Below are 25,180 nucleotides of genomic sequence, written 5' to 3' on the forward strand. Positions count from 1 at the left end.
CCTCACTACATCCACAGCCACCCCTCTGTCCAGGCTTCTACTCCCCTCACTACATCCACAGCTTCCCCTCTGTCCAGGCTACTACTTACCTCACTACATCCACAGCCACCCCTCTGTCCAGGCTTCTACTCACCTCACTATATCCACAGCCGCCCCCTCTGTCCAGGCTTCTACTAACCTCACTATATCCACAGCCATCCCTCTGTCCAGGCTACTACTCCCCTCACTACATCCACAGCCGCCCCTCTGTCCAGGCTTCCACTCACCTCACTACATCCATAGCCACCCCTCTGTCCAGGTTACTACTCACCTCACTACATCCACAGCTGCCCCTCTGTCCAGGCTTCTACTTACCTCACTACATTCACAGCCGCCCCTCTGTCCAGGCTTCTACTCACCTCACTACATCCACAGCCGCCCCTCTGTCCAGGCTTCCACTCACCTCACTACATCCATAGCCACCCCTCTGTCCAGGTTACTACTCACCTCACTACATCCACAGCTGCCCCTCTGTCCAGGCTTCTACTTACCTCACTACATCCACAGCCGCCCCTCTGTTCAGGCATCTACTCCCCTCACTACATCCATAGCCGCCTCTCTGTCCAGCCTACTACTCCCCTCACTATATCCACAGCCGCCCCCTCTGTCCAGGCTACTACTCACCTCACTACATCCACAGTTGCCCCCTCTGTCCAGGCTTCTACTCCCCTCATTACACCCGCAGCCGCCCCTCTGTCCAGGCTTCTACTCACCTCACTACATCCACAGCCGCCCCTCTGTCCAGGCTACTACTCACCTCACTACATCCACAGCCGCCCCTCTGTCCAGGCTACTACTCCTCTCACTGTATCCACAGCCTCCCCTCTGTCCAGGCTTCTACTCACCTCACTACATCCACAGCCGCCCCTCTGTCCAGGCTACTACTCCTCTCACTATATCCACAGTTGCCCCCTCTGTCCAGGCTTCTACTCACCTCACTACATCCACAGCTGCCCCCTCTGTCCAGGCTACTACTCACCTCACTACATCCACAGCCGCCCCCTCTGTCCAGGCTTCTACTTACCTCATTACACCCACAGCCGCCCCTCTGTCCAGGCTACTACTCACCTCACTACATCCACAGCCGCCCCCTCTGTCCAGGCTACTACTCATCTCACTACATCCACAGCCGCCCCTGTGTCCAGGCTACTACTCACCTCACTACATCCACAGCCGCCCCTCTGTCCAGGCTACTACTTACCTCACTATATCCACAGCCGCCCCTGTGTCCAGGCTACTACTTACCTCACTATATCCACAGCTGCCCTTCTGTCCAGGCTACTACTCACCTCACTACATCCACAGCCGCCCCTGTGTCCAGGCTACTACTCACCTCACTACATCCACAGCCGCCCCTCTGTCCAGGCTACTACTTACCTCACTATATCCACAGCCGCCCCTGTGTCCAGGCTACTACTTACCTCACTATATCCACAGCTGCCCTTCTGTCCAGGCTACTACTCACCTCACTACATCCACAGCCGCCCCTCTGTCCAGGCTACTACTCACCTCACTACATCCACAGCCGCCCCTCTGTCCAGGCTACTACTCACCTCACTATATCCACAGCTGCCCCTCTGTCCAGGCTTCTACTTACCTCACTACATCCACAGCCGCCCCTCTGTCCAGGCTTCTACTTACCTCACTACATCCACAGCCGCCCCTCTGTCCAGGCTTCTACTCACCTCACTACATCCACAGCCTCCCCTGTCCAGGCTACTACTCACCTCACTATATCCACAGCCGCTCCTCTGTCCAGGCTTCTACTCACCTCACTACATCCACAGCCGCCCCTCTGTCCAGGCTACTACTTACCTCACTATATCCACAGCCGCCCCTGTGTCCAGGCTACTACTTACCTCACTATATCCACAGCTGCCCTTCTGTCCAGGCTACTACTCACCTCACTACATCCACAGCCGCCCCTCTGTCCAGGCTACTACTCACCTCACTACATCCACAGCCGCCCCTCTGTCCAGGCTACTACTCACCTGCTCATAAAAACAAATCGGGTTACTCTGATAACTTCTCTCCTTGGCAAACTCATGCTGGATATCACTTATCTGATTATCGGTCACATACTCCTATATATAGTCCCTTTAAAAGTTCTTCAAACATTTTTACCACATCAGAAATTAAGCTTGCTGGTCTACAATTACCTGTGGGAGACCTAGAGGCCTTTTTGAATATGGGCCTCACCATTGCTTTGTGCTAGTCACTTGGCTCTATATAATCTCCAAAAGATTATAAACAGGGGCACAGCAATAACTGAACTGAGTTCTTTAGGAACTCTTGGGTGTAATCCATCTGGACCCAGAGCCATGTTCACATTTACCTTATTAACTTAGCTTGGCCCATATCTACAGTTAGCTAATTGAGTATATTACTGGATGTACTAACGGCCCTGGCCCCCCAGCCACGAGCTCCTCGGCCCTGGCCCCCCAGCCACGAGCTCCTCGGCCCTGGCCCCCCAGCCACGAGCTCCTCGGCCCTGGCCCCCCAGCCACGAGCTCCTCGGCCCTGGCCCCCCAGCCACGAGCTCCTCGGCCCTGGCCCCCCAGCCACGAGCTCGTCGGCCCTGGCCCCCCAGCCACGAGCTCGTCGGCCCTGGCCCCCCAGCCACGAGCTCGTCGGCCCTGGCCCCCCAGCCACGAGCTCGTCGGCCCTGGCCCCCCAGCCACGAGCTCGTCGGCCCTGGCCCCCCAGCCACGAGCTCGTCGGCCCTGGCCCCCCAGCCACGAGCTCGTCGGCCCTGGCCCCCCAGCCACGAGCTCGTCGGCCCTGGCCCCCCAGCCACGAGCTCGTCGGCCCTGGCCCCACAGCCATCAGCTCTTTTCTCTTCTCTTCTTTTGTATATACAGAACTAAAAAACCCATTTAGTAACTCTGCCTTTACAGTCATTCGCATCAAGCTGTCGCCAGTGGGGCTCACAATTAAATGTCCCTATCAGGATGTCTTTGGAGTGTGGGAGGAAACCGCAGAATCCAGAGGAAACCCCCACAGACACAGCGGGAACATAGAAACTACTTGCAGATGTTGTCCTTGGTCGGATTCGATCCCAGGACCCCAGCACTGCAAGGCTCCAGTGCTAACCACTGAGTCTTCAGTGACCATCCCCCTTTACCATTATTTAGAGGGTCTGCCTGCTCTGACCTTTTTTGTTTATACAGTATCTCACAAAAGTAAGTGAACCCCTCACATTTTTGTAAATATTTTCTTCTATCTTTTCCTGGGACAACACTGAAGATTTGACACTTTGATACAATGTACAGTAGTCAGTGCACGGCTTGTATAACAGCGTAAATTGGGCGTGTCCTCAAAATAACGCAACACACCGCCATTAATGTCTAAACTGCTGGCAACAAAAGTGAGGACACCCCTTAGTGACAATGGCCAAATTGTGCCCAAAGTTTCCATATTTTGTGTGGCCACCATTATTTTCCAGCACTGCCTTAACTCTCTTGGGCATGGAGGTCACTAGATCTTCACAGGTTCCACTGGAATCCTCTTCTATCCTCCATGACAACTTTGCGTTGCTGGTGGATGTTAGAGACCTTGCGCTCCTCCACCTTCTATTTGAGGAGGCCCCACAGATGCTCCATAAGGTTTAGGTTGGGGGACATGCTTTGCCAGTCCAGCACCTTTACCCTCAGTTTCTTTACCAAGGCAGTGGTCGTCTTGGAGGTGTTTGGGGTCGTTATCATGTTGGATACTGCCCTGCGGCCCAGAAGGGAAGGGATCCTGCTCTGCTTCAGTATGTCACAGGACATGTTCCCATTCATGGTTCCCTCAATGAACTGTAACCCCCTTTAAAAGAGTCTTCTGACCCCCACCCCTGTAACCTCTGCAGCAATGCTGGCAGCACTCATACAACCTCTGGATATGACACTGAGCACTGACAGGCTGACCCCCCACTCCTGTAACCTCTGCAGCAATGCTGGCAGCACTCATACAACCTCTGGATATGACGCTGAGCACTGACAGGCTGACCCCCCACTCCTGTAACCTCTGCAGCAATGCTGGCAGCACTCATACAACCTCTGGATATGACGCTGAGCACTGACAGGCTGACCCCCCACCCCTGTAACCTCTGCAGCAATGCTGGCAGCACTCATACAACCTCTGGATATGGTGCTGAGCACTGACAGGCTGACCCCCCGCCCCTGTAACCTCTGCAGCAATGCTGGCAGCACTCATACAACCTCTGGATATGACGCTGAGCACTGACAGGCTGACTCCCCACCCCTGTAACCTCTGCAGCAATGCTGGCAGCACTCATACAACCTCTGGATATGACGCTGAGCACTGACAGGCTGACCCCCCACCCCTGTAACCTCTGCAGCAATGCTGGCAGCACTCATACAACCTCTGGATATGACGCTGAGCACTGACAGGCTGACCCCCCACCCCTGTAACCTCTGCAGCAATGCTGGCAGCACTCATACAACCTCTGGATATGACGCTGAGCACTGACAGGCTGACCCCCCACCCCTGTAACCTCTGCAGCAATGCTGGCAGCACTCATACAACCTCTGGATATGACACTGAGCACTGACAGGCTGACCCCCCACCCCTGTAACCTCTGCAGCAATGCTGGCAGCACTCATACAACCTCTGGATATGACTCTGAGCACTGACAGGCTGACCCCCCCCCCCACCCCTGTAACCTCTGCAGCAATGCTGGCAGCACTCATACAACCTCTGGATATGACGCTGAGCACTGACAGGCTGACCCCCCCCCCCACCCCTGTAACCTCTGCAGCAATGCTGGCAGCACTCATACAACCTCTGGATATGACGCTGAGCACTGACAGGCTGACCCCCACCCCTGTAACCTCTGCAGCAATGCTGGCAGCACTCATACAGCCTCTGGATATGACGCTGAGCACTGACAGGCTGACCCCCACCCCTGTAACCTCTGCAGCAATGCTGGCAGCACTCATATATCCTCTGGATATGACGCTGAGCACTGACAGGCTGACCCCCCACCCCTGTAACCTCTGCAGCAATGCTGGCAGCACTCATACAACCTCTGGATATGACGCTGAGCACTGACAGGCTGACCCCCCACCCCTGTGACCTCTGCAGCAATGCTGGCAGCACTCATACAACCTCTGCTTATGACGCTGAGCAGTGACAGGCTGACCCCCCACCCCTGTAACCTCTGCAGCAATGCTGGCAGCACTCATACAACCTCTGGATATGACGCTGAGCACTGACAGGCTGACCCCCCACCCCTGTAACCTCTGCAGCAATGCTGGCAGCACTCATACAACCTCTGGATATGACGCTGAGCACTGAGAGGCTGACCCTCCCACCCCTGTAACCTCTGCAGCAATGCTGGCAGCACTCATACAACCTCTGGATATGACGATGAGCACTGACAGGCTGACCCCCCACCCCTGTAACCTCTGCAGCAATGCTGGCAGCACTCATACAACCTCTGGATATGACGCTGAGCACTGACAGGCTGACCCCCACCCCTGTAACCTCTGCAGCAATGCTGGCAGCACTCATACAGCCTCTGGATATGACGCTGAGCACTGACAGGCTGACCCCCCACCCCTGTAACCTCTGCAGCAATGCTGGCAGCACTCATACAACCTCTGGATATGACGCTGAGCACTGACAGGCTGACCCCCACCCCTGTAACCTCTGCAGCAATGCTGGCAGCACTCATACACCCTCTGGATATGACACTGAGCACTGACAGGCTGACCCCCCACCACTGTAACCTCTGCAGCAATGCTGGCAGCACTCATACAGCCTCTGGATATGACACTGAGCACTGACAGGCTGACCCCCCACCCCTGTAACCTCTGCAGCAATGCTGGCAGCACTCATACAACCTCTGGATATGACACTGAGCACTGACAGGCTGACCTCCCACCCCTGTAACCTCTGCAGCAATGCTGGCAGCACTCATACAACCTCTTGATATGACGCTGAGCGCTGACAGGCTGACCCCCCCCCCCCCCCCCCCCTGTAACCTCTGCAGCAATGCTGGCAGCACTCATACAACCTCTGGATATGACGCTGAGCACTGACAGGCTGACCCCCCACCCCTGTAACCTCTGCAGCAATGCTGGCAGCACTCATACAACCTCTGGATATGACGCTGAGCACTGACAGGCTGACCCACACCCCTGTAACCTCTGCAGCAATGCTGGCAGCACTCATACAACCTCTGGATATGACGCTGAGCACTGACAGGCTGACCCCCCACCCCTGTAACCTCTACAGCAATGCTGGCAGCACTCATACAACCTCTGGATATGACGCTGAGCACTGACAGGCTGACCCCCCACCACTGTAACCTCTGCAGCAATGCTGGCAGCACTCATACAACCTCTGGATATGACGCTGATCACTGACAGGCTGACCCCCCACCCCTGTAACCTCTGCAGCAATGCTGGCAGCACTCATACAACCTCTGGATATGACGCTGAGCAGTGACAGGCTGACCCCCCACCCCTGTAACCTCTGCAGCAATGCTGGCAGCACTCATACAACCTCTGAATATGACACTGAGCACTGACAGGCTGACCTCCCACCCCTTAACCTCTGCAGCAATGCTGGCTGCACTCATACAACCTCTGGATATGACGCTGAGCAGTGACAGACTGACCCCCCACCCCTGTAACCTCTGCAGCAATGCTGGCAGCACTCATACAACCTCTGGATATGACGCTGAGCACTGACAGGCTGACCCCCCACCCCTGTAACCTCTGCAGCAATGCTGGCAGCACTCATACATCCTCTGGATATGATGCTGAGCACTGACAGGCTGACCCCCCACCCCTGTAACCTCTGCAGCAATGCTGGCAGCACTCATACAACCTCTGGATATGACGCTGAGCACTGACAGGCTGACCCCCCACCCCTGTAACCTCTGCAGCAATGCTGGCAGCACTCATACATCCTCTGGATATGACACTGATCACTGACAGGCTGACCCCCCACCACTGTAACCTCTGCAGCAATGCTGGCAGCACTCATACAACCTCTGGATATGACGCTGAGCACTGACAGGCTGACCCCCCCACCCCTGTGACCTCTACAGCAATGCTGGCAGCACTCATACAACCTCTGGATATGACGCTGAGCACTGACAGGCTGACCCCCACCCCTGTAACCTCTGCAGCAATGCTGGCAGCACTCATACAACCTCTGGATATGACGCTGAGCACTGACAAGCTGACCCCCCCCCCCCCCCCACACCCCCACCCCTGTAACCTCTGCAGCAATGCTGGCAGCACTCATACAACCTCTGGATATGACGCTGAGCACTGACAGGCTGACCCCCACCCCTGTAACCTCTGCAGCAATGCTGGCAGCACTCATACAACCTCTGGATATGACGCTGGGCACTGACAGGCTGACCCCCCCCACCCCTGTAACCTCTGCAGCAATGCTGGCAGCACTCATACAACCTCTGGATATGACGCTGAGCACTGACAGGCTGACCCCCCACCCCTGTAACCTCTGCAGCAATGCTGGCAGCACTCATACAACCTCTGGATATGACGCTGAGCACTGACAGACTGACCCCCCCCACCCCTGTAACCTCTGCAGCAATGCTGGCAGCACTCATACAACCTCTGGATATGACGCTGAGCACCGACAGGCTGACCCCCACCCCTGTAACCTCCGCAGCAATGCTGGCAGCACTCATACAACCTCTGGATATGACGCTGAGCAGTGACAGGCTGACCCCCCACCCCTGTAACCTCTGCAGCAATGCTGGCAGCACTCATACAACCTCTGGTTATGACGCTGAGCACTGACAGGCTGACCCCCCACCACTGTAACCTCTGCAGCAATGCTGGCAGCACTCATACAACCTCTGGATATGACACTGAGCACTGACAGGCTGACCCCCCACCACTGTAATCTCTGCAGCAATGCTGGCAGCACTCATACAACCTCTGGATATGACGTTGAGCACTGACAGGCTGACCCCCCACCACTGTAACCTCTGCAGCAATGCTGGCAGCACTCGTACAACCTCTGGATATGACGCTGAGCACTGACAGGCTGACCCCCCACCCCTGTAACCTCTGCAGCAATGCTGGCAGCACTCATACAACCTCTGGATATGACGCTGAGCACTGACAGGCTGACCCCCACCCCTGTAACCTCTGCAGCAATGCTGGCAGCACTCATACAACCTCTGGATATGACGCTGAGCACTGACAGGCTGACCCCCCACCACTGTAACCTCTGCAGCAATGCTGGCAGCACTCATACAGCCTCTGGATATGACACTGAGCACTGACAGGCTGACCCCCCACCCCTGTAACCTCTGCAGCAATGCTGGCAGCACTCATACAACCTCTGGATATGACGCTGAGCACTGACAGGCTGACCCCCCACTCCTGTAACCTCTGCAGCAATGCTGGCAGCACTCATACAACCTCTGGATATGACGTTGAGCACTGACAGGCTGACCCCCCCCCCCCCCCCCCCCCCGTAACCTCTGCAGCAATGCTGGCAGCACTCATACAGCCTCTGGATATGACGCTGAGCAGTGACAGGCTGACCCCCCACCCCTGTAACCTCTGCAGCAATGCTGGCAGCACTCATACAACCTCTGGTTATGACGCTGAGCACTGACAGGCTGACCCCCCACCACTGTAACCTCTGCAGCAATGCTGGCAGCACTCATACAGCCTCTGGATATGACGCTGAGCACTGACAGGCTGACCCCCACCCCTGTAACCTCTGCAGCAATGCTGGCAGCACTCATACAACCTCTGGTTATGACGCTAAGCACTGACAGGCTGACCCCCACCCCTGTAACCTCTGCAGCAATGCTGGCAGCACTCATACAACCTCTGGATGTGACGCTGAGCACTGACAGGCTGACCCCCCACCCCTGTAACCTCCGCAGCAATGCTGGCAGCACTCATACAACCTCTGGATATGACGCTGAGCACTGACAGGCTGACCCCCCACCCCTGTAACCTCCGCAGCAATGCTGGCAGCACTCATACAACCTCTGGATATGATGCTGAGCACTGACAGGCTGACCCCCCACCCCTGTAACCTCTGCAGCAATGCTGGCAGCACTCATACAACCTCTGGATATGACGCTGAGCACTGACAGGCTGACCCCCCACCCCTGTGACCTCTGCAGCAATGCTGGCAGCACTCATACAACCTCTGCTTATGACGCTGAGCAGTGACAGGCTGACCCCCACCCCTGTAACCTCTGCAGCAATGCTGGCAGCACTCATACAACCTCTGGATATGACGCTGAGCACTGAGAGGCTGACCCTCCCACCCCTGTAACCTCTGCAGCAATGCTGGCAGCACTCATACAACCTCTGGATATGACGATGAGCACTGACAGGCTGACCCCCCACCCCTGTAACCTCTGCAGCAATGCTGGCAGCACTCATACAACCTCTGGATATGACGCTGAGCACTGACAGGCTGACCCCCACCCCTGTAACCTCTGCAGCAATGCTGGCAGCACTCATACAGCCTCTGGATATGACGCTGAGCACTGACAGGCTGACCCTCCACCCCTGTAACCTCTGCAGCAATGCTGGCAGCACTCATACAACCTCTGGATATGACGCTGAGCACTGACAGGCTGACCCCCCACCCCTGTGACCTCTGCAGCAATGCTGGCAGCACTCATACAACCTCTGCTTATGACGCTGAGCAGTGACAGGCTGACCCCCACCCCTGTAACCTCTGCAGCAATGCTGGCAGCACTCATACAACCTCTGGATATGACGCTGAGCACTGAGAGGCTGACCCTCCCACCCCTGTAACCTCTGCAGCAATGCTGGCAGCACTCATACAACCTCTGGATATGACGATGAGCACTGACAGGCTGACCCCCCACCCCTGTAACCTCTGCAGCAATGCTGGCAGCACTCATACAACCTCTGGATATGACGCTGAGCACTGACAGGCTGACCCCCACCCCTGTAACCTCTGCAGCAATGCTGGCAGCACTCATACAGCCTCTGGATATGACGCTGAGCACTGACAGGCTGACCCCCCACCCCTGTAACCTCTGCAGCAATGCTGGCAGCACTCATACAACCTCTGGATATGACGCTGAGCACTGACAGGCTGACCCCCACCCCTGTAACCTCTGCAGCAATGCTGGCAGCACTCATACACCCTCTGGATATGACACTGAGCACTGACAGGCTGACCCCCCACCCCTGTAACCTCTGCAGCAATGCTGGCAGCACTCATACAACCTCTGGATATGACACTGAGCACTGACAGGCTGACCCCCCACCACTGTAACCTCTGCAGCAATGCTGGCAGCACTCATACAGCCTCTGGATATGACACTGAGCACTGACAGGCTGACCCCCCCACCCCTGTAACCTCTGCAGCAATGCTGGCAGCACTCATACAACCTCTTGATATGACGCTGAGCGCTCACAGGCTGACCCCCCCCCCCCCCCCCTGTAACCTCTGCAGCAATGCTGGCAGCACTCATACAACCTCTGGATATGACGCTGAGCACTGACAGGCTGACCCCCCACCGCTGTAACCTCTGCAGCAATGCTGGCAGCACTCATACAGCCTCTGGATATGACGCTGAGCACTGACAGGCTGACCCCCCCACCCCTGTAACCTCTGCAGCAATGCTGGCAGCACTCATACAACCTCTGGATATGACGCTGAGCACTGATAGGCTGACCCCCACTGCTGTAATCTCTGCAGCAATGCTGGCAGCACTCATACAACCTCTGGATATGACGCTGAGCAGTGATAGACTGACCCCCCACCCCTGTAACCTCTGCAGCAATGCTGGCAGCACTCATACAACCTCTGGATATGACGCTGAGCACTGACAGGCTGACCCTCCACCCCTGTAACCTCTGCAGCAATGCTGGCAGCACTCATACAACCTCTGGATATGACGCTGAGCACTGACAGGCTGACCCCCCACCCCTGTAACCTCTGCAGCAATGCTGGCAGCACTCATACAACCTCTGGATATGACGCTGAGCACTGACAGGCTGACCCCCCACCCCTGTAACCTCTGCAGCAATGCTGGCAGCACTCATACAACCTCTGGATATGACGCTGAGCACTGACAGGCTGACCCCCCACCCCTGTAACCTCTGCAGCAATGCTGGCAGCACTCATACATCCTCTGGATATGACACTGATCACTGACAGGCTGACCCCCCACCACTGTAACCTCTGCAGCAATGCTGGCAGCACTCATACAACCTCTGGATATGACGCTGAGCACTGACAGGCTGACCCCCCACCACTGTAACCTCTGCAGCAATGCTGGCAGCACTCATAGAACCTCTGGATATGACGCTGAGCACTGACAGGCTGACCTCCACCCCTGTAACCTCTGCAGCAATGCTGGCAACACTCATACAACCTCTGGATATGACGCTGAGCACTGACAAGCTGACCCCCCCCCCCCCCACACCCCCACCCCTGTAACCTCTGCAGCAATGCTGGCAGCACTCATACAACCTCTGGATATGACGCTGAGCACTGACAGGCTGACCCCCCACCCCTGTAACCTCTGCAGCAATGCTGGCAGCACTCATACAACCTCTGGATATGACGCTGGGCACTGACAGGCTGCCCCCCCCCCCCCCTGTAACCTCTGCAGCAATGCTGGCAGCACTCATACAACCTCTGGATATGACGCTGAGCACTGACAGGCTGACCCCCCACCCCTGTAACCTCTGCAGCAATGCTGGCAGCACTCATACAACCTCTGGATATGACGCTGAGCACTGACAGACTGACCCCCCCCACCCCTGTAACCTCTGCAGCAATGCTGGCAGCACTCATACAACCTCTGGATATGACGCTGAGCACCGACAGGCTGACCCCCACCCCTGTAACCTCCGCAGCAATGCTGGCAGCACTCATACAACCTCTGGATATGACGCTGAGCACTGACAGGCTGACCCCCCACCCCTGTAACCTCTGCAGCAATGCTGGCAGCACTCATACAACCTCTGGATATGACGCTGAGCACTGACAGGCTGACCCCCCACCACTGTAACCTCTGCAGCAATGCTGGAAGCACTCATACAACCTCTGAATATGACACTGAGCACTGACAGGCTGACCCCCCCCCACCCCTGTTACCTCTGCAGCAATGCTGGCAGCACTCATACAACCTCTGGATATGACGCTGAGCACTGACAGGCTGACCCCCACCCCTGTAACCTCTGCAGCAATGCTGGCAGCACTCATACAACCTCTGGATATGACACTGAGCACTGACAGGCTGACCCCCCACCCCTGTAACCTCTGCAGCAATGCTGGCAGCACTCATACAACCTCTGGATATGACGCTGAGCACTGACAGGCTGACCCCCACCCCTATAACCTCTGCAGCAATGCTGGCAGCACTCATACAACCTCTGGATATGACGTTGAGCACTAACAGGCTGACCCCCCACCCCTGTAACCTCTGCAGCAATGCTGGCAGCACTCATACAACCTCTGGATATGACGTTGAGCACTGACAGGCTGACCCCCACCCCTGTAACCTCTGCAGCAATGCTGGCAGCACTCATACAACCTCTGGATATGACGCTGAGCACTGACAGGCTGACCCCCCACCCCTGTAACCTCTGCAGCAATGCTGGCAGCACTCATACAACCTCTGGATATGACGCTGAGCACTGACAGGCTGACCCTCCCCACCCCTGTAACCTCTGCAGCAATGCTGGCAGCACTCATACAACCTCTGGATATGACGTTGAGCACTGACAGGCTGACCCCCACCCCTGTAACCTCTGCAGCAATGCTGGCAGCACTCATACAACCTCTGGATATGACGCTGAGCACTGACAGGCTGACCCCCCACCCCTGTAACCTCTGCAGCAATGCTGGCAGCACTCATACAGCCTCTGGATATGACGCTGAGCACTGATAGGCTGACCCCCCCACCCCTGTAACCTCTGCAGCAATGCTGGCAGCACTCATACAACCTCTGGATATGACGTTGAGCACTGACAGGCTGACCCCCCCCCCCCCCCCCCCCCTGTAACCTCTGCAGCAATGCTGGCAGCACTCATACAGCCTCTGGATATGACGCTGAGCAGTGACAGGCTGACCCCCCACCCCTGTAACCTCTGCAGCAATGCTGGCAGCACTCATACAACCTCTGGATATGACACTGAGCACTGACAGGCTGACCCCCCACCACTGTAATCTCTGCAGCAATGCTGGCAGCACTCATACAACCTCTGGATATGACGTTGAGCACTGACAGGCTGACCCCCCACCACTGTAACCTCTGCAGCAATGCTGGCAGCACTCGTACAACCTCTGGATATGACGCTGAGCACTGACAGGCTGACCCCCCACCCCTGTAACCTCTGTAGCAATGCTGGCAGCACTCATACAGCCTCTGGATATGACGCTGAGCACTGATAGGCTGACCCCCCACCACTGTAACCTCTGCAGCAATGCTGGCAGCACTCATACAACCTCTGGATATGACGCTGAGCACTGACAGGCTGACCCCCCACTCCTGTAACCTCTGCAGCAATGCTGGCAGCACTCATACAACCTCTGGATATGACACTGAGCACTGACAGGCTGACCCCCACCCCTGTAACCTCTGCAGCAATGCTGGCAGCACTCATACAGCCTCTGGATATGACGCTGAGCAGTGACAGGCTGACCCCCCACCCCTGTAACCTCTGCAGCAATGCTGGCAGCACTCATACAGCCTCTGGATATGACGCTGAGCACTGACAGGCTGACCCCCACCCCTGTAACCTCTGCAGTAATGCTGGCAGCACTCATACAACCTCTGGTTATGACGCTGAGCACTGACAGGCTGACCCCCCACCACTGTAACCTCTGCAGCAATGCTGGCAGCACTCATACAGCCTCTGGATATGACGCTGAGCACTGACAGGCTGACCCCCACCCCTGTAACCTCTGCAGCAATGCTGGCAGCACTCATACAACCTGTGGTTATGACGCTAAGCACTGACAGGCTGACCCCCACCCCTGTAACCTCTGCAGCAATGCTGGCAGCACTCATACAGCCTCTGGATATGACGCTGAGTACTGACAGGCTGACCCTCACCCCTGTAACCTCTGCAGCAATGCTGGCAGCACTCATACAACCTCTGGATATGACGCTGAGCACTGACAGGCGGACCCCCCCCCCACCCCTGTAACCTCTGCAGCAATGCTGGCAGCACTCATACAACCTCTGGATATGACGCTGAGCACTGACAGGCGGACCCCCCCCACCCCTGTAACCTCTGCAGCAATGCTGGCAGCACTCATACAACCTCTGGATATGACGCTGAGCACTGACAGGCGGCCCCCCCCCACCCCTGTAACCTCTGCAGCAATGCTGGCTGCTCTCATACAACCTCTGGATATGACGCTGAGCACTGACAGGCTGACCCCCCCACCCCTGTAACCTCTGCAGCAATGCTGGCAGCACTCATACAACCTCTGGATATGACGCTGAGCACTGACAGGCTGCCCCCACCAATGTAACCTCTGCAGCAATGCTGACAGCACTCATACAACCTCTGGATATGACGTTGAGCACTGACAGGCTGCCCCCCCTCCCCTGTAACCTCTGCAGCAATGCTGGCAGCACTCATACATCCTCTGGATATGACACTGATCACTGACAGGCTGACCCCCCACCACTGTAACCTCCGCAGCAATGCTGGCAGCACTCATACAACCTCTGGATATGACGCTGAGCACTGACAGGCTGACCCCCCCCCCCCCCCCACCCCTGTAACCTCTGCAGCAATGCTGGCAGCACTCATACAACCTCTGGATATGACGCTGAGCACTGACAGGCTGCCCCCACCCCTGTAACCTCTGCAGCAATGCTGGAAGCACTCATTCAACCTCTGTATATGACGTTGAGCGCTGACAGGCTGACCCCCCCACCCCTGTAACCTCTGCAGCAATGCTGGCAGCACTCATACAACCTCTGGATATGATGCTGAGCACTGACAGGCTGACCCCCCACCCCTGTAACCTCTGTAGCAATGCTGGCAGCACTCATACAACCTCTGGATATGACGCTGAGCACTGACAGGCTGACCCCCACCCCTGTAACCTCTGCAGCAATGCTGGCAGCACTCATACAACCTCTGGATATGACGCTGAGCACTGACAGGCTGACCCCCCACCCCTGTAACCTCTGCAGCAATGCTGGCAGCACTCATACAGCCTCTGGATATGACGCTGAGCACTGATAGGCTGACCCCCCACCACTGTAACCTCTGCAGCAATGCTGGCAGCACTCATACAACCTCTGGATATGACGCTGAGCACTGACAGGCTGACCCCCCACTCCTGTAACCTCTGCAGCAATGCTGGCAGCACTCATACAACCTCTGGATATGACACTGAGCACTGACAGGCTGACCCCCACCCCTGTAACCTCTGCAGCAATGCTGGCAGCACTCATACAGCCTCTGGATATGACGCTGAGCAGTGACAGGCTGACCCCCCACCCCTGTAACCTCTGCAGCAATGCTGGCAGCACTCATACAGCCTCTGGATATGACGCTGAGCACTGACAGGCTGACCCCCACCCCTGTAACCTCTGCAGTAATGCTGGCAGCACTCATACAACCTCTGGTTATGACGCTGAGCACTGACAGGCTGACCCCCCACCACTGTAACCTCTGCAGCAATGCTGGCAGCACTCATACAGCCTCTGGATATGACGCTGAGCACTGACAGGCTGACCCCCACCCCTGTAACCTCTGCAGCAATGCTGGCAGCACTCATACAACCTGTGGTTATGACGCTAAGCACTGACAGGCTGACCCCCACCCCTGTAACCTCTGCAGCAATGCTGGCAGCACTCATACAGCCTCTGGATATGACGCTGAGTACTGACAGGCTGACCCTCACCCCTGTAACCTCTGCAGCAATGCTGGCAGCACTCATACAACCTCTGGATATGACGCTGAGCACTGACAGGCGGGCCCCCCCCCCACCCCTGTAACCTCTGCAGCAATGCTGGCAGCACTCATACAACCTCTGGATATGACGCTGAGCACTGACAGGCGGACCCCCCCCACCCCTGTAACCTCTGCAGCAATGCTGGCAGCACTCATACAACCTCTGGATATGACGCTGAGCACTGACAGGCGGACCCCCCCCACCCCTGTAACCTCTGCAGCAATGCTGGCTGCTCTCATACAACCTCTGGATATGACGCTGAGCACTGACAGGCTGACCCCCCCACCCCTGTAACCTCTGCAGCAATGCTGGCAGCACTCATACAACCTCTGGATATGACGCTGAGCACTGACAGGCTGCCCCCACCAATGTAACCTCTGCAGCAATGCTGACAGCACTCATACAACCTCTGGATATGACGTTGAGCACTGACAGGCTGCCCCCCCTCCCCTGTAACCTCTGCAGCAATGCTGGCAGCACTCATACATCCTCTGGATATGACACTGATCACTGACAGGCTGACCCCCCACCACTGTAACCTCCGCAGCAATGCTGGCAGCACTCATACAACCTCTGGATATGACGCTGAGCACTGACAGGCTGACCCCCCCCCCCCCCCCACCCCTGTAACCTCTGCAGCAATGCTGGCAGCACTCATACAACCTCTGGATATGACGCTGAGCACTGACAGGCTGCCCCCACCCCTGTAACCTCTGCAGCAATGCTGGAAGCACTCATTCAACCTCTGTATATGACGTTGAGCGCTGACAGGCTGACCCCCCCACCCCTGTAACCTCTGCAGCAATGCTGGCAGCACTCATACAACCTCTGGATATGATGCTGAGCACTGACAGGCTGACCCCCCACCGCTGTAACCTCTGCAGCAATGCTGACAGCACTCATACAACCTCTGGATATGACGCTGAGCACTGACAGGCTGACCCCCACCCCTGTAACCTCTGCAGCAATGCTGGCAGCACTCATACAACCTCTGGATATGACGCTGAGCACTGAGAGGCTGACCCCATACCCCAGTAACCTCTGCAGCAATGCTGGCAGCACTCATACAACCTCTGGATATGACGCTGAGCACTGACAGGCTGACCCCCACCCCTGTAACCTCTGCAGCAATGCTGGCAGCACTCATACAACCTCTGGATATGACGCTGAGCACTGACAGGCTGACCCCCCACTCCTGTAACCTCTGCAGCAATGCTGGCAGCACTCATACAACCTCTGGATATGACGCTGAGCACTGACAGGCTGACCCCCCACCCCTGTAACCTCTGCAGCAATGCTGGCAGCACTCATACAACCTCTGGATATGACGCTGAGCACTGACAGGCTGACTCCCCACCCCTGTAACCTCTGCAGCAATGCTGGCAGCACTCATACAACCTCTGGATATGACGCTGAGCACTGACAGGCTGACCCCCCACTCCTGTAACCTCTGCAGCAATGCTGGCAGCACTCATACAACCTCTGGATATGACGCTGAGCACTGACAGGCTGACCCCCCACCCCTGTAACCTCTGCAGCAATGCTGGCAGCACTCATACAACCTCTGGATATGACACTGAGCACTGACAGGCTGACCCCCCACCCCTGTAACCTCTGCAGCAATGCTGGCAGCACTCATACAACCTCTGGATATGACGCTGAGCACTGACAGGCTGACCCCCCACCCCTGTAACCTCTGCAGCAATGCTGGCAGCACTCATACAACCTCTGGATGTGACGCTGAGCACTGACAGACTGACCCCCACCCCTGTAACCTCTGCAGCAATGCTGGCAGCACTCATACAACCTCTGGATATGACACTGAGCACTGACAGGCTGACCCCCCACCCCTGTAACCTCTGCAGCAATGCTGGCAGCACTCATACAACCTCTGGATATGACGCTGAGCACTGACAGGCTGACCCCCCACCCCTGTAACCTCTGCAGCAATGCTGGCAGCACTCATACAACCTCTGGATATGACGCTGAGCACTGACAGGCTGACCCCCCACCCCTGTAACCTCTGCAGCAATGCTGGCAGCACTCATACAACCTCTGGATATGACACTGAGCACTGACAGGCTGACCCCCCACCCCTGTAACCTCTGCAGCAATGCTGGCAGCACTCATACAACCTCTGGCTATGACGCTGAGCACTGACAGGCTGACCCCCCACCCCTGTAACCTCTACAGCAATGCTGGCAGCACTCATACAACCTCTGGATATGACGCTGAGCACTGACAGGCTGACCCCCCACCCCTGTAATCTCTGCAGCAATGCTGGCAGCACTCATACAACCTCTGGCTATGACGCTGAGCACGTTCACTCAACTTCTGTGGTTGGCCACGGTGTGGCCTGTTCTGATGGAACCAGTCTTGGTAAAGCACTGGATGGTCTTGGACACCGCGCTGCAGCTCAGTTTGGCCACATATTATAGCCACACACTTAAAGCAAAAATTATTTTCTTCAGATCCTCAGAAAGTTCTTTGCCATAAGGAGCTGACCGGAGACCAGTATGAGAGAGTGTGAGAGCCATAACACCAAATTTAGCTCACTTGTTCCCCTATTCACACCTGAGACCTTGTAACACTAACGAGTCACATGACACCAGGGAGGGAAAATGGCTAATTGGGCACAATTTTCCCATTTTCACTTAGGGGTGTCCTCACTTTTGTTGCCAGCAGTTTATACATTAATGGCGGTGTGTTGAGTTATTGTTCGCCTCCTGTCGTTCATTTTTCTCTTTCCTCACGGATTTTATTAAGCCCACCGCTGACCTCCTCAGATTTTTACTTTTTAAATGGCCTTTTTTTTTGTCATTTATTGCCCCTTTTACAGTAGCTGTAATCTATGTGTGGTTATATAGCCTGCTTTTTATAGTTCAGAGGGCGTATAATGCTGCCTTCCCTGTGATGAATGGGATCACACAGCTAGTTACACTAAGACTTCTAATACAACACTTCCCCCTAATTCCCAAGACTTGAACCCAATTGAGCATCTGTAGGACCACCTCAATGGTTCTCTCTATGGATCCTCCCCCACACCCCCTCCAGCAGCTGTGGGGCCACCTCAATGGTCATGTTTGTGTTTTGGATTCCCCCTACACCCCTTCCAGCAGCTGTGGGACCACCTCGGTGGCTGTGTTCACTCTATGGATCCCCTCTACACTCCCTACAGTTGCTGTGGGACCACCTCAATGGTCATGTTTGTGCTTTGGATTCCCCCTACACCCCTTCCAGCAGCTGTGGGACCACCTCGGTGGCTGTGTTCACTCTATGGATCCCCTCTACACTCCCTACAGTTGCTGTGGGACCACCTCAATGGTGATGTTCGCTCTATGGATCCTCCCCCATGACCCCTCCAGCAGCTGTGGAACCATCTCGATGGTCGTGTTGCCTCTATAGATTCTTCCCACACCTCCTTCCAGCAGTTGTGGGACCATCTTGATAGTTGTGTTCTCTCTATGGATCCTCCCCCATGACCGCTCCAGCAGCTGTGGGACCATCTCGATGGTCGTGTTCCCTATATGGATCCTCCCCACATCCCCTCCAGCAGTTGTGGGACCATCTCGACGGTTGTGTTTGCTTTATGGATCGCAGCTGTGCGATGCATGGCTTCAGATACCTGTCACAACCTACTAGGACCTTATTAGGTCACTCCCACTGTCTCCCAGCCCATCAAGCTACTGTCCAAATGCACATGGAGATTACTCTGGATATTAGTTGGTTTTCATAATAATGGGACTTGAGTGTGTGTACATGTCTGTGTATATATGTGTGTATATCTTTCCCATATTTTTGTTTGTACATTCAACATTTTGATCTTTTTATAAAAGGAAAAAAACAAATAGAAAACGATAGTTTATGGTGAAAGAGAAACTGTTCTGCGTGATGGGTTAACCTTTTCCATCTGTCAGAAATCGATGAGATCTTTCTCTTGTAGTGATTGTCGCCATTACTGAAGAGTGTAATGGATATCACTAGAGAAGCGGTCTTCAGGTCTTATGGTAAAGATCCAGTATGGACAGGAGGACAGTGTAACATGGAGAGTTTACTGATGTCTGTGTGTTTAGTGCCACTAATCTGATGCCATCACCTGGACACGGGTAAATGTCCGTGTCATGGCGTAAACATTCTCATTAGGTGCACTCTTTTTCTACAAAAAAAAGAAAGACCACCCTATGTTACAATCAGAGAGCAAGTATGCTGTCTTATTGGGTGGATTTAAAACATTAAGAGGTGAGGCTGCGGTATCGCAGCAGAACCGCACACAACTGCTGCACTGAACAGATACACTTTGAAATAATAAAGGGATACAGCAAACTTAAATGCCTCGCAAGAACGTGTGGTCCTGCCTGTCAGGAGAATACCTGCGGTGTTGTTGTAACTTCTATTTACCTTATGATTGAAGTCCTTTTCTTCCCACGTGTATCTCCCTCTGTAGCTGGTTCGGAACGTGAGAGCGCAAGCCGCTAACTCCTTTGCTTGTACAGCGGGAGATGTCAATTCCAGCATCTGATCTGCGATAGTGTGGGTCCCGAACCAGCTGCAGAGGGAGATACATGCGGGAAAAGAAGGACTTCACAGGCAGGACCACACATTCTTGCGAGGCATTTAAGTGCACGGTATCCCTTTATTATTTCTAAGTGGATTTCAAACATGCACTGAAGTCTTACTCCTCGCTGGGGATCATTTACAGTTATACAAGGAGAAGGGGATCTCTACCTCTCTTCCTCTCCCTGTCGCCTGTAAACATCTCCGACACTGGCTCCTCTCTTCTCCTTCATGCTGGCTGGCATGAAAGATGAAAGCTGAAAGTTCTATCATGGGTTGTGTTGCGTCTAACATCTTGCTCCAGGTCTTGTTTAAAACTTTAGATTCTTACCAAACAAGACCTGGCTCGCATCTCATCATAGCTATGATATGGCCCAAGACAGAGCCTTTAGAAAGCAGGCACTACTGACCTCATTTTTTAAAGGCACTTTCTCCAGGTACCCCTTCTGGTCTTGTTTTAAAGCTAAGAGTCTTAGCTTTAAATGGGTTCTTTGGCTTTTTAGCAAATTTGTATTCCTCCCCTTCTAAACTTTTGATATTGATGGGGGTCACGTGTGCCGCTGCTAAGAAGGATGGGCTGCAGCAGTGACGTTTCCCCTAAGTGGCGGGCCCAAGAAAGCATCCTTGACCAGGTAAGTATGCTTCCCTCCTCAGGTCCCAGTGGGGCTTAATTTGTTTAAAAGCTGGAGAACCTTTTTAAAAGAAGACCTGGCTCACATTTCTAGCTGCTATACAGCTTGAGAGAGCCCTTAGTAGCTGCTGTTCCCTCTGTCTTTGGACTATAAGATTTTCTTGCTAAAAGATGTGTCGTCTTGTCCATATAGTTGACTGCTTGTTAATGACACACTGCTTTATGTTAAATTATAAAATTATTTAAAAAATGTTCTTTCTCCAGGTGAAGACTGCAGAAGAGGCTCCCATGGACATTTCCTTTCATCTCCCTATTGTGAAGTTGAAGATAATCAATTCCAAATTGGCAAAAAAAGACCTAGACATAAACTGGGGAAAAATTTTACATGTTCTGACTGTGGCAAACAATTTAGAAAGAAATCAAATCTTACCCTACATGAGAGAATTCACATAGGTGAAAGGCCATTTTCGTGCTCGGAATGTGGAAAATCTTTTACTAGGAAGGCAGTTCTTGCTGAACACCAGGCACTTCATACAGGGGAGAAACCATTTTCATGTTCAGAATGTGGGAAATCTTTTGTAAGGAAATCTCATCTCGTCGTACATCAGAGAATCCACACAGGAGAGAAGCCATATTCATGCTCAGAGTGTAGAAAAGGTTTTATTCGTAAAGATTCTCTTGAAAGACATCAAAGAATCCACACAGGAGAGAAGCCATTTCCATGCCCAGAATGTGTAAAGTGTTTTACCAATAAATCAAATCTTACTGAACATCTGAGAATTCACACAGGAGAAAAGCCATTTTCATGTTCAGAATGTGGAAAATGCTTTATGCGTAAAGATTCTCTTGTGGAACATCTTAGAATTCACACAGGGCCTCATCCACATTCACATCCTGAACCAGGGAGCTGTTTTAGTCAGAATTCAGGTCTTGAGTGCTTAGAGAAGCCCTTTTCATGTTCAGACTGTGGGAAATGCTTTAAAAAGAAGTATAATCTTTCCATGCATGAGAGAATTCACATTAATAAGAGACCATTTTCATGTTCAGAATGTGGGAAGTCTTTTACTAGGAAATCACATCTCCATGGACATCAAATAACTCACACAGAAGAGAAGACATTTTCATGCCTGGAATGTGGGAAGTGGTTTAAGCTTAAACATCATCTTGAGAGACATCAAGGAACTCACACAGGGGAGAAGCCATATTCATGTTCAGAATGTGGGAAATGTTTTACACAGAAATCAGATCTGGGAAAACATCAGAGAATTCACACAGGAGATAATCGAACAGTAGATAAACCATTTTCATGTCCGGACTGTGGGAAATGTTTTAGTCAGAAATCAGGTCTTATGCAACATCTAAGAAGTCACACAGGGGAGAAGCCATTTTCATGTTCACAGTGTGGGAAATGTTTTACTAGAAAATCACATCTTGTTGAACATGGGAGAATTCACACAGGAAATAAACCATGTTCACACCTAAAATGTGGAAAGTGGTGTAAGCATAAACATTATCTTGAGAGACATTTTGGAATTGACACCAGGAAGAAGCTATTTTCATGCTCAGAATGTGGGAGATGTTTTAACAGGAAATCACGTTTTATTGCACATCAGAGAATCCACTCGGGAGAGAAGCCATATTCATGTTCAGAATGTGGAAGATGTTTTAGCCAGAAATCAAGTCTCACTGAACATCTGAAAACTCACACAGGGGAGAAGCCATTTTCATGTTCAGAGTGTGGGAAATGTTATAGGCGGAAATTGGGTCTTATGAAACATCTAAGAATTCACACAGGGGAGAAGCTGTTTTTATCTTCCGATTGTGGGAAATGTTTTAGCCAGCAATCTGGTCTTATTATACGTGAGAGAAGTCACACAGGAGAGAAGCCATTCTCATGTCTGGATTGTGGAAAGTGCTTTATGCTTAAAGATTCCCTTGTGGAACATCTAAGAACTCACACAGAAGATAAACCATTTTCATGTTCGGAATGTGGGAAATGCTTTATGCTTAAAGGTCATCTTGAGAGACATCAGAGAATTCACACAGGGGAAAAACTATTTTCATGCACGGAATGTGGACAGTGCTTTGCCCATAAAACAACTCTTGTTGAACATCAGAGAATTCACACATGGGAATAGCGGTTTCATGGACTGAAGGTGGGACATATTTTACCAAAAAAATTAGGCCTTGTGGAGCATAAGAGAAGTTACACAGAGGAGAAGCCAGTGTCATATCCTGAAAGTGGAAAATATTTTACCCAGAAGTTGGATCATGTTAAACATCAAAGATCTTGCACAAAAGAGAAGCCACTTTAATATTGAGATGATATCTTGTGGTGTATGACTTAAAGGGGTTATCCTGAAAAAGATGAGGATGACCCATCCTCAGGATAGGTCATCATTATCACATGGGGCAGGGGTCCAAGTCCCGACACTCCTACCAATCAGCTGTTTCAGGGAGCCGCTGCGCTCACCAGAGCTCTGGTAAGCGACGCAGGCTCCCAGGAGCTTCCAAGCACAGCTCTGTACATAGTATAGTGGCCGTGCTTGGTATTGCAGCTCAGCCCTGTTCTCTTCAGTAGGGCTGGGCTGTAAATAAGCCATGTGACCCATGTACAGTAATGTCACAGGCCTAGGAAGAGGCTACAGTTCTCAAGGCCTCTAACAGCCCATTGGCGGGGTCCCAGGTGTTGCACTCCCGAAGATCTGATACTGATGACCTATCCTGAGGATAACGCATAAATATCTTTTCTTGGATAATCCCTTTAAAGAGGAAATGCAATCTGAGCAGGAGGAGCTAAGCAGCTTGATATATAGTTTTGTGGGAAAAGCTGATTTGATAGCATAGTGTGTAAGTGTTCATAAGAGATCTCCCTGAGAAGATTACTGGGGCTTCTTTCCCTAGCGTTGAGAATGTGGCTGAGCGAGAAGCATTATTGGGGATTCGTCGCACCCCCCACAGTCTGTTTAATATCCTCCTGTACCAATAGCGTTTACTGATAATACCCCCTCCTGTACTGATAGCTGTCAGTCCCTGATAACCCCTCCTCCTGTACTGATAGCTGTCACTGATAACCCCTCCTCCTGTACTGATAGCTGTCACTGATAACCCCTCCTCCTGTACTGATAGCTGTCACTGATAACTCCTCCTCCTGTACTGATAGCTGTCACTGATAACTCCTCCTCCTGTACTAATAGCTGTCACTGATAACTCCTCCTCCTGTACTGATAGCTGTCACTGATAACACCTCCTCCTGTACTGATAGCTGTCACTGATAACTCCTCCTCCTGTACTGATAGCTGTCACTGATAACTCCTCCTCCTGTACTGATAGCTGTCAGTCCCTGATAACTCCTCCTCCTGTACTGATAGCTGTCACTGATAACTCCTCCTCCTGTACTGATAGCTGTCACTGATAACTCCTCCTCCTGTACTGATAGCTGTCACTGATAACTCCTCCTCCTGTACTGATAGCTGTCACTGATAACACCTCCTCCTCCTGTACTGATAGCTGTCACTGATAACTCCTCCTCCTGTACTGATAGCTGTCACTGATAACACCTCCTCCTGTACTGATAGCTGTCACTGATAACTCCTCCTCCTGTACTGATAGCTGTCACTGATAACACCTCCTCCTCCTGTACTGATAGCTGTCACTGATAACTCCTCCTCCTGTACTGATAGCTGTCACTGATAACACCTCCTCCTGTACTGATAGCTGTCACTGATAACTCCTCCCTCCTGTACTGATAGCTGTCACTGATAACTCCTCCTCCTGTACTGATAGCTGTCACTGATAACTCCTCCCTCCTGTACTGATGGCTGTCACTGATAACTCCTCCTCCTGTACTGATAGCTGTCACTGATAACTCCTCCCTCCTGTACTGATAGCTGTCCCTGATAACCCCTCCTCCTGTACTGATAGCTGTCACTGATAACACCTCCTCCTGTACTGATAGCTGTCACTGATAACACCTCCTCCTGTACTGATAGCTGTCACTCACTGATAACTCCTCCTCCT

General features: G+C 53.2%; 1 protein-coding gene across 2 annotated transcripts in view; it reads left to right on the forward strand.

Annotated features, from left to right (window-relative positions):
* LOC120990594 (zinc finger protein 420-like) overlaps positions 1 to 23,831 on the forward strand; it is an 89,614-nt gene extending 65,783 nt beyond the window's left edge. For both annotated transcript variants that reach the window (XM_040419513.1, XM_040419514.1), the window contains exon 10: positions 21,425 to 23,831. In XM_040419513.1, the coding sequence (XP_040275447.1) occupies positions 21,425 to 23,298 (1,874 nt within the window). In that variant the 3' untranslated portion in view covers positions 23,299 to 23,831. The remainder of the gene's footprint in view (positions 1 to 21,424) is intronic.
* Positions 23,832 to 25,180: the final 1,349 nt, after the last annotated feature.

The sequence above is a fragment of the Bufo bufo genome, chromosome 2, assembly GCF_905171765.1.
Source record: "Bufo bufo chromosome 2, aBufBuf1.1, whole genome shotgun sequence".
Lineage (NCBI taxonomy): Eukaryota > Metazoa > Chordata > Amphibia > Anura > Bufonidae > Bufo > Bufo bufo.